Consider the following 15,509-nt stretch of genomic DNA (forward strand, 5'->3'; position numbering starts at 1 on the left):
CGAGACCCCTGTAAGCGCGAGGCCCTTATCTGGTTTGGTGCGGACAAAACCACGGCTAAAAGTTAGTCATTTACTATGGAACTTAACCATCGTGTGTGTAAAACATAAAGTATATAAAAATACTCTTATAAAATATCAATATTATCGTGACATACAAATAAACATAATACTGTTAGTTACAGTTGTCAGTGAACGAGACCTTGCTACGTATACTATCGTATTTGTATGTATTTTTAATTTGCGTGATTAAGAGTCCGACCGCTTCCTCTTGCTTGTTTAGTCAAATAAGTTATATTTATATGCCACCAAAGTGTTGGGCATCAATTTGCAATATTAAAAACAAATAATACATTCAAGCATATTTATTTCTGTTTAGTATAAGGATTTCATAATTTATTAGCTGATGGGTTTTAAGTAGTTACTAGGTAACACACATAAGTAGGTATAAAGGAATTTCACTTTGGATTTTGGTGACGTAAATACTATTTGCATCGATTATTTGAATAAAAAGTTTAACTATCTTCTGTACCTATAGATACGTGTGGGATATAGGGAAAATACAACATAACTGGTTTTTAAAGCATTTATTAATTTTTTTTCGATAAACAGGAAACGCAAATAATTGCTAACAAATTGTGCTCTTGATTTATATAACAAAAATATTGTGCAATATTCAAAACTTCGCGCACAAATTGGCAAAACATTTCACGTTAAACGACGTTAGGCTCTGTTCATACAAAAATAAATTTCAGGTACAAAGAACAATACTCTGGTTGCATTTTTAAATTGTACAATATTTAACATTCAATAGTTTTTTTTTACTAAGTTTTTTCTTTATGTACTTGTAACAAAAAACAAATTGACGAAGAGTTAGGCAATTTCGGCAACGATGCACCGACATTTTCAATAAACGATCCCAATAATTCCTTTTTCCATCGCGAAAATTGACCAATCAGAGCACCAGTTTTTACCAGTTTAAAAATGACTTGATTGGTTTGTTCTCGGGATCGGTTCAACACTTTATATTGGGATCTTTCTTTGAAAACTGCCGTAAATCAGCGATTCTTAAGCCTAATTTAGACTAAGCAATGATTGCTATTTGCAAGTAATAATCGTATTTTGAATATCTGACAAAAGATTCATTTACGTGGAAACGGGAGAAAATTACTTCAGCATTGCGCATAATCAAACAGCGCAACAATTTTACGCAATGATTGCGTACGATTATTACTAGCAATAATTGAACTGTCTAAATGAGGCTTAAATTAAACACTTCAAACTGAAGATGTCCACATATATGGACATCGCCACGCCCACGTGCAAAGTCAAATACGTCAATTTTTTTTTCTGCATATTACTATTATTTTCAAGTACGTAATATTAATGATATCCAATTATTTTGTACTAGGATTTCGTTGGTGTCTTGTGTAAGCTTTCAACGTGCAAGCAGCGCCTATGGCTAAAGCCGCTGTGTGCAAACAAACACACTATAGATTCCATTGTAACTGAGAGCATCTACAATCGTGTGCAGCGCCGGATTTCCTAATGAGTCAAATAAATTATATTTTTATTGGCATGTATACCCATAATATTTCTGATAACTATGGAAGATTTCGGATTGTTACAATTTGCATATCCAAGTATTTTTGGGTAAATTTATTTACTGTCAATGACAATTTTTTTTTTGCGTTGGCATAAGTCCGCCTTTTTTATCATTTTCTAGGTAAAACTTATTTTTATATAATTGAAACTGGCTGGCAAGATAAAGTACTCAAATGGCCATTTTCCTCGTCTGAAACCGACACTGCGCACTTGTCTAAAAATTTATATTTAGTTCTGACATACAACTTTTATCTCCGGATCGATCGTGGAAGTCGACCAATCAGAATAAAGTTTGACCCCTCACACATCACTTTTTGATAGGTTTCGTCGATCCAGAGGTAACTAACGGATTGCTTATTAATCACCGAAGCTGTTAGCATGCGCTATCAGTTCCGATGGTGAAACATGGCGCAGTAATTTGTCTTTCGTGCTGGTCACGAAACATTATTATTTTGTAAAATACCGTATTACTAACGGCCGTTTTGAATACGAACCCTAACTCCTGATCGACGGTAAGCATAAACCTATCGAAAAAGCCATTTATAAAGACGTCAAACAAACTATTCTTATTGGTCAGTTTTCGCGTTCAATCCGGTGGTAGAGTTTAAGATTTTTTATTGTAATCGGCTATGAATATATTTCTGCCATCGACAGTGTGTGCCCTGTATGTCGGAACATGCATTTATATACATGCATAAAAAGGTATCGTATACAAGAAAAATAATCCTACGAACTATTTTTACCGATATCATACTAGACTTCTATATTGTCATACAATGACTGTCAATACACGCCACCTGAAATTTTTAATATTGTGCAAATTTCTTATTACTCAATATGAATCTGCATACAGGTTTCCAAAATCTTAATACGTTTTCAAATTAATCATATTTTTTTTCTTATCAAATACTACATTCTATATTAAACCAATACAAAGTATCAAAAAATACCAAAGGGTCATATATTTAGAATATTTGGCAATTTACCAACAATAGTAAATGATTATTGAGTATCAACAGTACAGTACAGTGAACCGCGTTAGTATTGCGTATGCGCAAACTCTAAAATGTTATAACATTTCATAGACATTTGTTTTAACTTCTTTTTTTAATAAATAAAAAACATTGATCACCTAATAAATAAAAAAAAAAATCTATTGCTAGTGCGTAATTTCTCATACATTTATTCGAATTATTTTTCATAATAAATAATGTACCTTATTTGCAATTGAGTCAATATTCCATCGAAACAATAACTTAGGATTGCGCATACGCAATGCAACGATGCGACGCTACGAAAACTAACATCCTATGTTATTTTTAACATTAATCATACTGATTACACCTCACAACCTATCAATAATGCATGTTTACTAGAACATGGTAACAAAAAATATTCAAATAATTTAACAACAAAGATACTTTCATTAAATTAACAACATAATAAAAAATAACCAATAATCCAACAAATAAAAATAAAACCGTATTAAGGCATATCAACAACAAAAAATTTTTGGCTTTGGCAAGCTGACTGCTTCTATATTATGGCGGGAAAAGTCACCACGGTCGAATAAATAGGGTATTATCTAAACTGGAATATAAAGAAATAATTTATAATTATAATGTATTGGGAACACAATTTAATATGATTAGACTATAGTTTTGAATAGTTTTTAAAATTCATTACGAGTTTTTCAATAATGACACGACAACGTCACGATTTATTATTTACTTTAGGTAGTTGGAAATATCATGTATAGAGTTTCCACTACGGATCTTCGCGGCCTTTCACGTCAGCCGGTACGTTCATTTTTTTTCTGAACTTTAAAACAACTATTTATTTATGCAATGCTTCTCTAATATTTAATAAGTCGGCAAATATAGTAGCATGGGAAAAATTGTGAAGTTATATGTCAGTTCTCAGCCGGTAAAGTCCACATTCCATTGGCGTCGGCACCGTAACCATTATCCATCTGATAGTCGTATTTAAAGGCCCTGAGACCTTCTACGACCTCCTTTCTGGATACCCGGTCAACTCCTATAATATTTTTCAATACAGGCCCTGCCAACTTGTGATTAATGAATTTATGTAGTGATAACGAATTAAGACATTATGTATGCTACTCCACACACATGAAAGTATTGGTTGTATGGACAGAAAAGCAGTGTAAGATGTTCACAAATGGCAGGGAATCTTCGTTACCATTGATCGAAAGTTTTTTTTTTAACTAATACTTTAGTGTACTTTTAACCAATTTTTGAAAATAACTTTTTATTCTCTTGTTTATATTTTTACACCCCGAACGCACTCTACGCTCGTGTAGCCATAACGTTTATAATTCCTGCATTATTCGTCCGTGGTGTCATTGAAGCTTAATAAATACGTTAAGCGGTGGGGATGCGGTCCCTCAGGTAGGACAGTACTGAGGCGGTGCCTTTCGCCAGGATCGCGTGGCGCGGCTGCCGGAAACAGTTGCCCATTAGCTCCAGAGTTCTGAAAAAATAGGAATAATATGCGAGATTTGAAGATAGGAAGACTGTTTTAACCTAAATGCCCGTATATACATTGTTTATTTTATTTAATAGTTCGACATATATCGCATACGCTCTATGTGTATTCTACATTAAGTAGTATATTACAACTATTCGGCGTCGCGTAGCCACCGCGTTCGCTGTAGGACCAAACCATAAATATATTTAGTTTTAATTAAGCTTACGATTAAGCATTGAATTTTTTACAGAATCTAGAGTCAAACCTATTCTTGACTAGCTAACCCGACAGACGTTGTCCTGTCTTAACTATGTATGCACGCGTGCGTTCTGTCGATCGCTGACAGTTGTTTCAAACCACTGACAGTTATGTAAAATTAAATTTGTCATTAAGTTTTCTTAAATTTTCTATTTTTCCGCGCAATTTGTTGATTTTTTTCTTTCATAAGAACCTTCTCCTGACAATAACAAACACAACAAAAAAAAATAGTGAAATCGGTCCAGCCGTCCACGCGTGATGGCGTGACCAAGGAAAATAGGGATTGATTTTTATATATTCTTGATTTAATTTTAAGTAATCCTTTTTACTCTTGCTACTCACCTCAAATGCGTAAAGTTGCCCAATTCCGGCGGCACGGTTACAATGCTGTTATTAGACAAGTCGAGGACAGCCAATCGTTTTAATTTTGCCAGCGCGTCCAAGGACACGTTGATCTCGTCAATCTGATTCTCGGCCGCGAGTAAAATCTCTAGATTCTGAAGTTCGTACACGCAGTGAGGTATTTTTGTAAACCTGGCAAAGCATTTATGTATTGTTAATAAAGCACTTGTTTTTGCTGTTTGTATAAGTCTGTTATTGAAATAAAAATCAGCAGATATACTATTTACTATTTGTTACTCTAAAACATAGTACCTATGTACCTTGGTTAATAAACATCGGAATATTTCCAGAAATTCACATATAAAGTAGGATTAGTAAGCCGCTTGATAGTGAGAAGGCAACTTATTCAGAGTGATTAACATAGGATCAGTTGAAAAAAACATGGCGTTGGCAACTGTTGAAAACAATATTATGCTTTAAAATATCGATCACAAAAACTTTAGACGACCATGTGAATGAACCCTTCCTAGCCGAGTTTTGGCCACGGCGGCCAATCTCAACGGAGATCAACCAGGTACGCTGGAGATATTATAGTGCCCAAGTGTTGCGCAACAACACTCCACGCTCACCGCGCGGCGAGCCGCCCGACAACGCCGGAGACAGATCCGGCGCAGGACCCACGGCTTTACGTGCTTTCCGATCCACGCGGTATCACACCGCCAACTTCCTGACTCCGAGCTGCGACTGAGTAATTTTAAGATGGAAAAACCCAGTCACGATTATTTTGGCCCGACCCGGGATTCGAACCCAGGACCTCAGCGCGGTAGTCGTACTAGTACCGTGTACAATTACAACTACGCCACCGAGGCAGTCATGTAAGGTGGGTATAAATGCTACAAATATACATCAAAACCAAACAACTCACTTGTTATTAGAGATGACGAGTTCCCTGAGGTGTTTGAGGGTGCCGATCTCTGGAGGCAAGTCTGTGAGGCTGTTCTTACTCATGTCGATGTACTGCAGGTGGTCACACTGACTGATCTCCTGCGGGATGCTTGATATGTTGTTAGAAGATATCACCAACTGCGTCAGTGAATCTTTCACCGTGCTGATCCTGGAAATAACATGGACGATATTGTCCAAATGTAGATACATTATAATTACTGTTTAGTAAGTATTTTTAATTTATATAAAAAAAAATCTATTTCAGTGAAAAAAGTTTAAATAACGTCAGTTACGTTTAACGAAAACTTTTTATGCGTAGCGTTTTTATACCATAGATTTTGTATAACACCATTGCTGTATTTATCCAGGAAAAAAAAATGAAATTTAATTTCATAAACAGAGCAATGATAGTATACCGCTCAACAGTCAATTAGACCTATAAAACTTTACTGACTTTTACTCTTGACAAAATCAACCTCCGTCAACGATTTAACTATAGCGCAAAATATTTGTGCTGGAGCTATACCGGTGCCAAAGTTACATAGAAAAGAGGCTGGAGTTACGATTCGTATGCTCGAAAGAAAGACTCCGCTAATACGGCAGAGTACAGCATACGCATCATCATGGGGTTTTGTGGAAACAGACCTTAAAATACATTTACTTGCACTTTTTTTTTTTTTTATTCAGCTTCCAAAAAAAAGAACCTTGGCTGTCCGAGATTGGAATTTATGACCGATATAACAATAGCGCCATTCCTGTCCCATTATGATGTTATATCATCAGATAATTTGATATACTAGTAGCGCCTCTGTCTACCCAATTTACAAACAAAAAGGCTAGCGTATATTTACCCTAGTGGAACATTCGTGAAGGCGTTCTTGGATATGTCGATGATATGGACCTCCGCGTCAGCAGCCGCTTTGAACACCTCCGGCGGGATGTGCGACAGCTCGCGGGATGGCAGCATCAAGGCTTGACTTTTCTTTAATGTATACCTAAATAAGGAAATACATACATAGCCCCTTTCTCTTTCTGGGACAGGTGAATGTGTTTATCACTCCTACAGTTAGTCAACTAAAGTTTCATGTATTTAGAAAAAAATACGTCGGCACATACGTTGTGAAAGGCGTAAATTGTCGGCTTTAGGTCAAAATAATCCGATTGAATATTTTACTAAATACAGTACACGCGTATTATTTATCTATATATATATATAATATATATATATATATATATATATATATATATATATATATATATATATATATATATATATATATATATATATATATATATATATATATATATATATATATATATATATATATATATATAAATTAATCCCTATTTCCCTTGGTCACGTCATCACGCTGTACCGATTACACAATTTTTTTTTGTTGTTTGTTATTGTCAGGAGAAGGTTCTTATGAAAGAAAAATTAAAAAAATTGCGCGGTAAATTAGAAAATTTAAGTAAACTTAAGTAAAAAATATAATTTTATATAATAATAACTGTCAGCTATTGCAAATTCATGGTTAAGACGGGACAACGTCTGGCGGGTCAGCTAGTTTATAATATTTATAATATTATTATAAAGAGGAGGAAGGAAGTTTGTACGTCTGAATGGGCTAATCTTTGGAACTACTGAACACTGATTTTGATAATAATTTCATTTATAATAGGAACCTTTATTTGTGTCTGCTATAGGCTAACTTTTATCCGAATAAATCTATATACCGGAAAAACTTTTACACGAAAATATTTCTATGTTCAATATACATAGTTTGATAGTCATGTTAAATTCCGCCTTAATATATTTTTCTCCTACCATAACTTACTTGTCTGGCCAGTCATTTTCGAATCTAGTCTCGCAAACCAATTCCTCGGTGATGCGATCCCGAAGGAACTTCATCATTCTGTCGGTGCCGCCGCGGATAATGTCTTGCCTCACGAAAGACAGCTTGTTTCCCTCCATGCTGATACTTTGCAGTTGCGAGAGAAGGCCTAAGTTCCTTGGTAACCTGTGGGAAAAAGAAAAACAATTGCTAAAGACGAATACAAAATATAAAATTTTATATTATAGCGTGCCGATTGTTATGTAAGTATATATAGCTGCTCATTCTCTAAAAGGCTAGTTACATAGATTGAGTATAAACAAAATTCAAATGGAAAGGTTGCGTGGGTAGGTTGTAATTCACTTTATAGTCTAAGATCCCGCTGCAGAATTAGTGCACTCATCGAGTATATGTTAAAAACTACATTCTTACACATATTTATGCTTAGAAGAATATATATCTACTAGGTTGCCTATTAAAACTTGGCCGCTAATATTTTTAATTAAATTATTGTTAATTGATTTTTCGGAAAACATTTCATTCATTTGTTTTTCAAATAAAATATCGTCCACTTCATGACAATACACATAAAGACTATGAAAAACCACGGTTGCCGTTGCGCACTTGGCCGCACCTCTTCGCAGCCAGGTGTAAGCAGGTATGACTATGATACATTTACTCGTTCATAATGTATATTTATTAGCTATACATCAAATTAAAACTGATTTTTTTCTGTTGATCATGATACACGGTTGCCTAATTAAATCTGGCCGCAAATAAGGGTTGCTGACTGTTAAAAATGATATATATTGAAGGTAGAGTGAAAGAGAGCTAGCGCGTAATATTACCAGCTGTACGACACTTTTGAGCCATTGCGCATGCGCCTGATCATAGTGTTCTCAACCACCAGTTAAAACAATAGTAGATACAACTTAATAAATATTCCAAAAAAAAGTCTTCTCAAAATGATAAATAAGCATAAATATGTGTAAGAATGTAGTTTTTAACATATACTCGATGAGTGCACTAATTCTGCAGCGGGATCTCGTACTATTACTATAATGTTTTATTTCATATTAGGACCTCCTTTCCACATACACACCATTTTTTATTGACAAAATCACGAGAACCTAAATATCGTAGTCGCTTGTTTAAGAAATCAACTAACAGGCTTATTATTCTAATTCTAAAATCATGGTCAATAGAAGCTTTATAAAAAATATATAATTAAATTAAGTAAACATAACAAAATAAACTCACTTATTCAAATTATTGTTAGTCAAGTCCAGTCTTTTAAGATTTTGCAATAATGATATGTTTTCTGGCAATATTTCGATTTTATTGTCTCTTATGTTCAACACGTTCAAATGCTGCATTTGATCGCAGAAATCTTCGGTAATTTCCTGTAAACACAATGACCCAGCTTTCTTTTATGAAGGATATTAAGTACAATATTTAAATGGCGGTTAACAGCTCGAGGGCAATTTTGTTCCTGTTGAGACTGCGAAACGTATTTTGGTTCTAGACGGGGAGGTTGGGAGGTTGATATTTAGATTCTGCAACACTCGGTTTTAAGCACTGACATGGCAGCTAAATCATCGCGACGAGCTGTGGTAATATCGTATATTTTTATAAGGAATCAGCAAAGTTTTCGCACTGCAACGGATAAGCGGAGTATCCCGATATAGCGTCAAATAAACGAGATATGATTACCCCTCGCCGGTCGACGCAATTATGTCGGCCTGTGCGAAACCGGATATAGAACCCGAATTGCGAAACATGTGCCGCGTTATGGCGGATTTTTTACCTTGTACGTGGCCATAATACCCGGGCGGATACGAATATCCTAACACTAATTTTAGTGATCTTTAATTTCATAAAGCAATAAGATTCAATAATAATATTTACCTTTATGCAATTATTCGACAAATAAATTTCTTTTAAGGCGGTGCAGCCATAAAAGTCGGGTAGTTCTTCAATGTCGTTGTGATTCGCGTCTAGAATCTCCATTTTCCTGAGCTCTCCCATCGGAGGTAGTCTTGTTAAGTTATTGTGACAGATGTTCATCTTCTTTAATTCTACAACCATGGAGAAATGCATATTTAAGATTTACGACACTTTCCATTTTAATCATCGGAGTGTGCGTAAATGTATCTAAACCTATTGTAATCTTAACACTCTATGTAATTCTATTTCATCAATTATATATACTAAATGAAACCATATACTTATCTTCTTGGAAATAACACTTTACAATAAGTACATGAGTCATAGATGTAAAGTAAAAAGTGTAAGTTTGGAACAATATAAATATTAATAAAAAGTAATTTTAATTTTATGGGCCTAATGTCACTACTGCTACTCTAAGAAAATTCGTCGCAGCGTCAACAACATACTTTCAGTCAGAAATACATCCACGCACACGCCATATTTTCTCTAAACTCCAAAATGATCAATACATCAGAACACTAAAACCAGGATTTTTGGAGAAAATATTCGTTGTTAATGGATGATTTTTGGCAAAATGTCAGCAAAGGTGAAGAGTATATGGTTTCATTTAGTAACGCAATGTCAAACTAATCCTGTATAACCTTCTTATTCAAAACAGATCCGAGATTCGCTTCAAACCAGACCTAGATTACTTATTATTGTAACATGCAACAATATCCCTATAAAATTTAAATTCATTGTTATAAATAATTTTACCTCTAAGGTTGACGATGTCCGGCGGTAACTCCTTTAACTCGTTGTGTGAAATATTTAATTCGACCAAACGTACCAAGTATCCCATACCAGGGGGTAACATTGTTAATTTATTATGTGATAAATCCTTTAACAAAAGGTAAAAGATAAATTGTCTAAACAAAAAAAAATATGTTTTGTCTATATTTCACAACCTTATGATTGTTCTCGTACAGTCGAAATAATTCTTAAACGATATCTCCAGTTGTGCCGGATTTATACTTTCCTATGGTTGTGCCTCTAGAAAAGGCACGTTAATCCTAAACTCAGAAGATACCTATCTATAATGCATATAGAACAAAAAATCTATCTATCTTCTATATCTATACTTATAATAAATCTGTAGAGAGGTCAATTCTGTATATGAAATATATTTCTAAAATAACTATCAGGGGGTGATTAGGGATCGATACTGATGCCAAAAATGCAATTAGTAAAATTTTTGTCTGTCTGTCTGTCTGTCTGTCTGTATAACCGTTATAGAAACAAAAACTACTCGACGGATTTTAACGAAACTTGGTACAATTATTTTTCATACTCCTGAGCTGGTTATAGTATACTTTTCATCACGCTACAATTAATAGGAGCAGAGCAGTGAAGGGAAATGTTGGGAAAACGGAAGAAGTTACTCCATTTTTTAAGCTTCCGTCGCGTGTGCAACCTTAATGGTTAAAGCTACACAGAAATCATGTATGACGGAAATGTTCTCCTTAAAATTATATAAAAAATATCCCACGACAGCATATGTCTATCTTTTATGGTTGACTCACAATAACACGTGTAACTCCCGATAGCTTAGCAGTTCGAAGCTTTCTCATTATATTGGTCTACTCTTACGTTTATAACACTCTCAGTCATCCCTAATTAAAAAAGTTAACATTATTAAATATTCCATAAAAAAGAATCATAGAAATCAGTATAGAAACACCAAAGTTATACATGAAATACGCTAATAATAAGCCATCACGCGTGAATACTGAATCATGCTATATGCTTCCTTCGATTTCACCAGGATCCCATCATCAGACCCTGACCGGACAATCGGACCACCTGCATACCACCATACATTAAAAAAACATCCGGACAAATTGAGCACCTCCTCCATTTTTGAAGTCCGAAATCCACGCGGGCGAAGCTGCGGGCGGAAGCTAGTTTAATAATATTTTTACAATATATCTTTACTTTGGTATGACAAACTAGAATAAGTTATGATTTTTTTTTCACTTGCGCTATTAACGAATAATCTACACCTACTAAGTAATTAATTTATTGTATTCTTATTTCTTATACACCTATAGCTATATTATAATTATGTGTATTCTATGTTCTATTCGCTATTGTAGTTTTTTTCATTAATAGCTATACATGCAAATCTTCTAGCGAATATTATTTCGGTTATTCCCTTTCAAATAATAATTAAAAACTTTTTAACTTCGGGCCAATATACTATTATCTCTAGTGAGTCGACACATGGCGGTGGAAGCCATAAATATAAAAGAAGGTTTTATGGCAGCGTTCATGGGTTTATTTTTGACAGGCCTATTTTCGAGTTTGATCTGAAGGTAGGCTATCAGGATGTTTGATAATTTTGAGTTGTTAATTGACGAAACGAAAAACCTTTCATTACAGGTAAAAAAATGTATTTCTGTAAAAATTAATCTATACATATTATAAAAAAGTGACGAAAAGCTGTCTGTATGTATGTGATCGATTTTTTTAAAATCTACTGAACGGATTTTTATACGGTTTTTACTAAAAGATAGTGCCATTATTGATGACGGTTTGGGTTAATATTACATTAAGGTTTTATGTAAATTGACTGAAATATAACGAATACTGTTGAAGAGGTCGCGTGGTTGTAAATAATCTCGTAGATCGGGAATTACGCGGGAAAACCTTTGTAACACACTGATTTCCATGCGGGCCGCGGGCTCAGCTACTATTATATATATAAAGAAAACATTGAATAATTATAATATTATTATTTTTGTTCTCTATTTGCAAGGCTAATTACAAACAAAAGGTCAATGACTAGTTTTACTTCAGTAAAATGCTGCTTGTCTGACCTTTCGATGCTTTCGACGACATGCTGTTTTTATTGTGAAGTTTTATAGTTTTTTTGTTTATCCCTCTGTGATCATAATGTATATCAAATGCTGGAGACTGTACAAACCTACCCAGAAAAATAAAGATGATTCTGCATGTCTCACTTTGAAAAAATAGCAGATTTTGCATTTTCTACTCCTTAATATTAAAATTGACAAGGTAAAAATTATATTATAATTGTAGCTGATATATGTTATCTATATTTATATACCTTAATTTTGTCAATATAAAATAGTTAAGTATGTAAAAGTTAGTTTGGTGGTAAATCTAATCTCAAGAACTAGTGATCTGATTATGAAAATTTGAAAAGTTATAACTATACCAAACAGTGCTATACAACAAAGAAAATATCTCCAAATAAAAAAAAAAATAGAACATGAAACGAGTAATAAAATCTTGCTATATTGTTATGGTAAAATATTAAAAAATGCACACTAATAATTATCTTTACATAGTTCAAGTAGATACCTTATCTAATAAAACATAATGCAATATTTAGCACATATATACAATTAAAACTGATTATAGTACATGCAATTTGAGTTCGAAATTGAGTTATTATTCTTTTTGGTAATTGAATAGAATATGAAGCTATCCATGAAATATTATAAATATCAGTGTGTGAACATTTATGCATTTTGATGATATAGTTTGGCACTCAAAAATAAGACTAAAATGAGACCAGTAAATTCCTGTCAAAAATGATAAAATAAATTAAAGTATTAAAACTTACCAAAAAATTCAACATAACAAAATCACCAAAATCAGGTTCAATTTTTTCAATTTGATTATGTGATAAACCAAGCCATCTCAGTTCAATTAATTTATAGAATTCCTTTGGAAGAACCTTTAACTTGTTACGGTCTAAACTTAAATTTGACAGGTTTTTTAATTCACCAAACTCAGGGGGCAAAGATTCCAATGCATTGTCATGGACCTAAAAAAAAATTATACTTCAGTTAACTGGCAGAATGTAAGTAATATTAGATGTTATATATTTTCATCCTGGGACTTCAAGAATGGCTTTAAACCATGTGGATTTCACTCCACCTGTACATTCTGTAAAACACTTATCTCAATATGTCCTAAACCAAGATATTCATCCAAAACAAAATTCGTAAGTATAATATTGACAATCAGCTTTATTTAAAAGAATATCCTACTGCATATGGAGATATTAATAAATTTCTTTTTCAAAGAAATGAATTTTATTTATTAAGTAAAATGAAGCAATAAACAAACAACATAAAACCATTCTTATCTCAAGGTATGAACTCACAAAATAAACAATTTGATAAATGATAAGAACAGAATTAAACTAAGCACAACTGTAATAGATAACTCTTAAATATGTTTTTATGTTAATAAACCATTAATCTGTAGTTAATGGTATCAAATGCTCTTAAATTCATTTAGTATTACTATTTCGTAAGATCTGTTTCTGATTTATTTTGTAAGAACTGATACATAATACAAAGTATAGACCTTGAAATGAATTTTTATATTGGCCAATATTAATGAGTAATAAAATAAAGACTTCAATTTCTGTAGTCAAATATGATTTTACTCAAATAGTTTATAATCATGAACAAATTTTGAATAATGTCTATGAAATAATACATATACAACATAATAACAATAAAACTAAAGGCAACTAAACTACTTTTGATGAGATCTACTTAAGACCAAATTTTTTTTTCGCAAACATCATCCATCAGAAATCTATTGTACAGTGTAGTCTACCTTGAGTGTGACCAGTTGCTGCACAAGTTTGACATTAGGCGATATACATTTGATAGCATTTGAGCTGAGATCAAGCGTTTTTAAGGGCTCATAGTTCCACCAACTGTTTTGATCTGACCGTGTAAAATCTACATCTTTTGTTTCATCCATAACTAACTCATCAATTTTCCAGACATTTTCAGGAACTGTAACAATTTATAATAAATTTATTGGTTTTTACACTAATATATAAAAAAACATATAATGTCATAAAAAAATGCCATTTAAAGATTAACTAAGCAGGTTGAAGAGTGCATATTAAGTTTTATTCTATTCATAACAATAACCTCGTATGAAGCATTTATACGAGAGCTAATAAAAATACAATACGATAATATGGGCAATTTAATTTATAACGTGCCCCACATTACCCACGAGACGACACAGTAACCATGAGGTAATTGATACTAATAAATTAATAATATTGTGAACCCTCACCGCTGCCAAGGCCCCTGTTGCATAAACTAAGTTGTCCTGTGCGTTTGGCCGATTTTATCAGTCCAATTGACAATTCACTCTCGTCCGCTTTCTTGTCTTGAAGATGAAAAACAGGTTTATTACATACTTTGATCCTAGATTTGGCTTGATATTTACGAGACATGGTGTTCGACGTTGGAAATTGCAATCACAGTTAAACTTATACCACGAACATAACCAGCAATCTCAAATCGCAATGTTATTGTTGCATGGAGTGAATGAATGAAAGGTAATGACATGATATAACAGGTAGGTACCTACTTGTGAAGAATAGATTACAGAAAATAAAACAGGGCCGTACTGATCAAGAGCGATCAATAAATATTGACATAAGTGCATAATAATATACATTTTTTTTTAAATATTTTATTGATAAAAGTTATTTAAACATTTACAAGTTTATGAACTTAGTAATATTATAAGTTGTACTATAAAACCATGAATCGTGAACGATATTATAGATGAGCTCTAAAAGTTTGATTATAACACTCGCTTCAAACGTACAGAAAATCATTGTGAACCTTAAGAACAAGTACGTACTAGGTATAATGACAAAGGTGCTACTATAGAACTATATTTTATTACTAGAACAAAATTTGTCTAAACCATGCTCACTTCTATGTCTATACCAAGAAAGGATTATTATTATTTAAACTTCCCTAAATATTACTCAAATTATTTACGTTATGGTCAACATTATGCTTTTAATTTACCTTTATTTAAATAGTATGCTTCATCTTCAATTTTCGTATGCTGGTTTTGATGATACATATTTTCGAAAATTAAAAAATTGTTAGATACCATTACTTTTATCCGTTGTCACAGGAACTCAAGACAGGAAATATTACAGTTTTAAATAATATTTATTTTCCATAGTATGTTGTTATTCGGCTTAAAATGTCTGTAGTTGTCATTCTCAATAGAAAAGCT

General features: G+C 33.0%; 1 protein-coding gene across 1 annotated transcript; it reads right to left on the reverse strand.

Annotated features, from left to right (window-relative positions):
* Window positions 1-569: 569 nt before the first annotated feature.
* On the reverse strand, window positions 570-15,503 carry LOC115445420 (leucine-rich repeat-containing protein 40). The gene is made up of 12 exons (XM_030171679.2): window positions 15,293-15,503; window positions 14,541-14,636; window positions 14,064-14,248; window positions 13,054-13,257; window positions 10,179-10,302; window positions 9,381-9,550; window positions 8,733-8,875; window positions 7,476-7,658; window positions 6,489-6,632; window positions 5,618-5,806; window positions 4,693-4,884; window positions 570-4,095 (listed from the first exon to the last, which is right to left on the reverse strand). Exons 1-12 carry the CDS (start codon window positions 15,381-15,383, stop codon window positions 3,987-3,989), a joined length of 1,830 nt encoding a protein of 609 aa, XP_030027539.1. The 5' UTR covers window positions 15,384-15,503; the 3' UTR covers window positions 570-3,986.
* Window positions 15,504-15,509: the final 6 nt, after the last annotated feature.

Source organism: Manduca sexta, chromosome 24 (genome assembly GCF_014839805.1).
Source record: "Manduca sexta isolate Smith_Timp_Sample1 chromosome 24, JHU_Msex_v1.0, whole genome shotgun sequence".
Classification (NCBI taxonomy): domain Eukaryota; kingdom Metazoa; phylum Arthropoda; class Insecta; order Lepidoptera; family Sphingidae; genus Manduca; species Manduca sexta.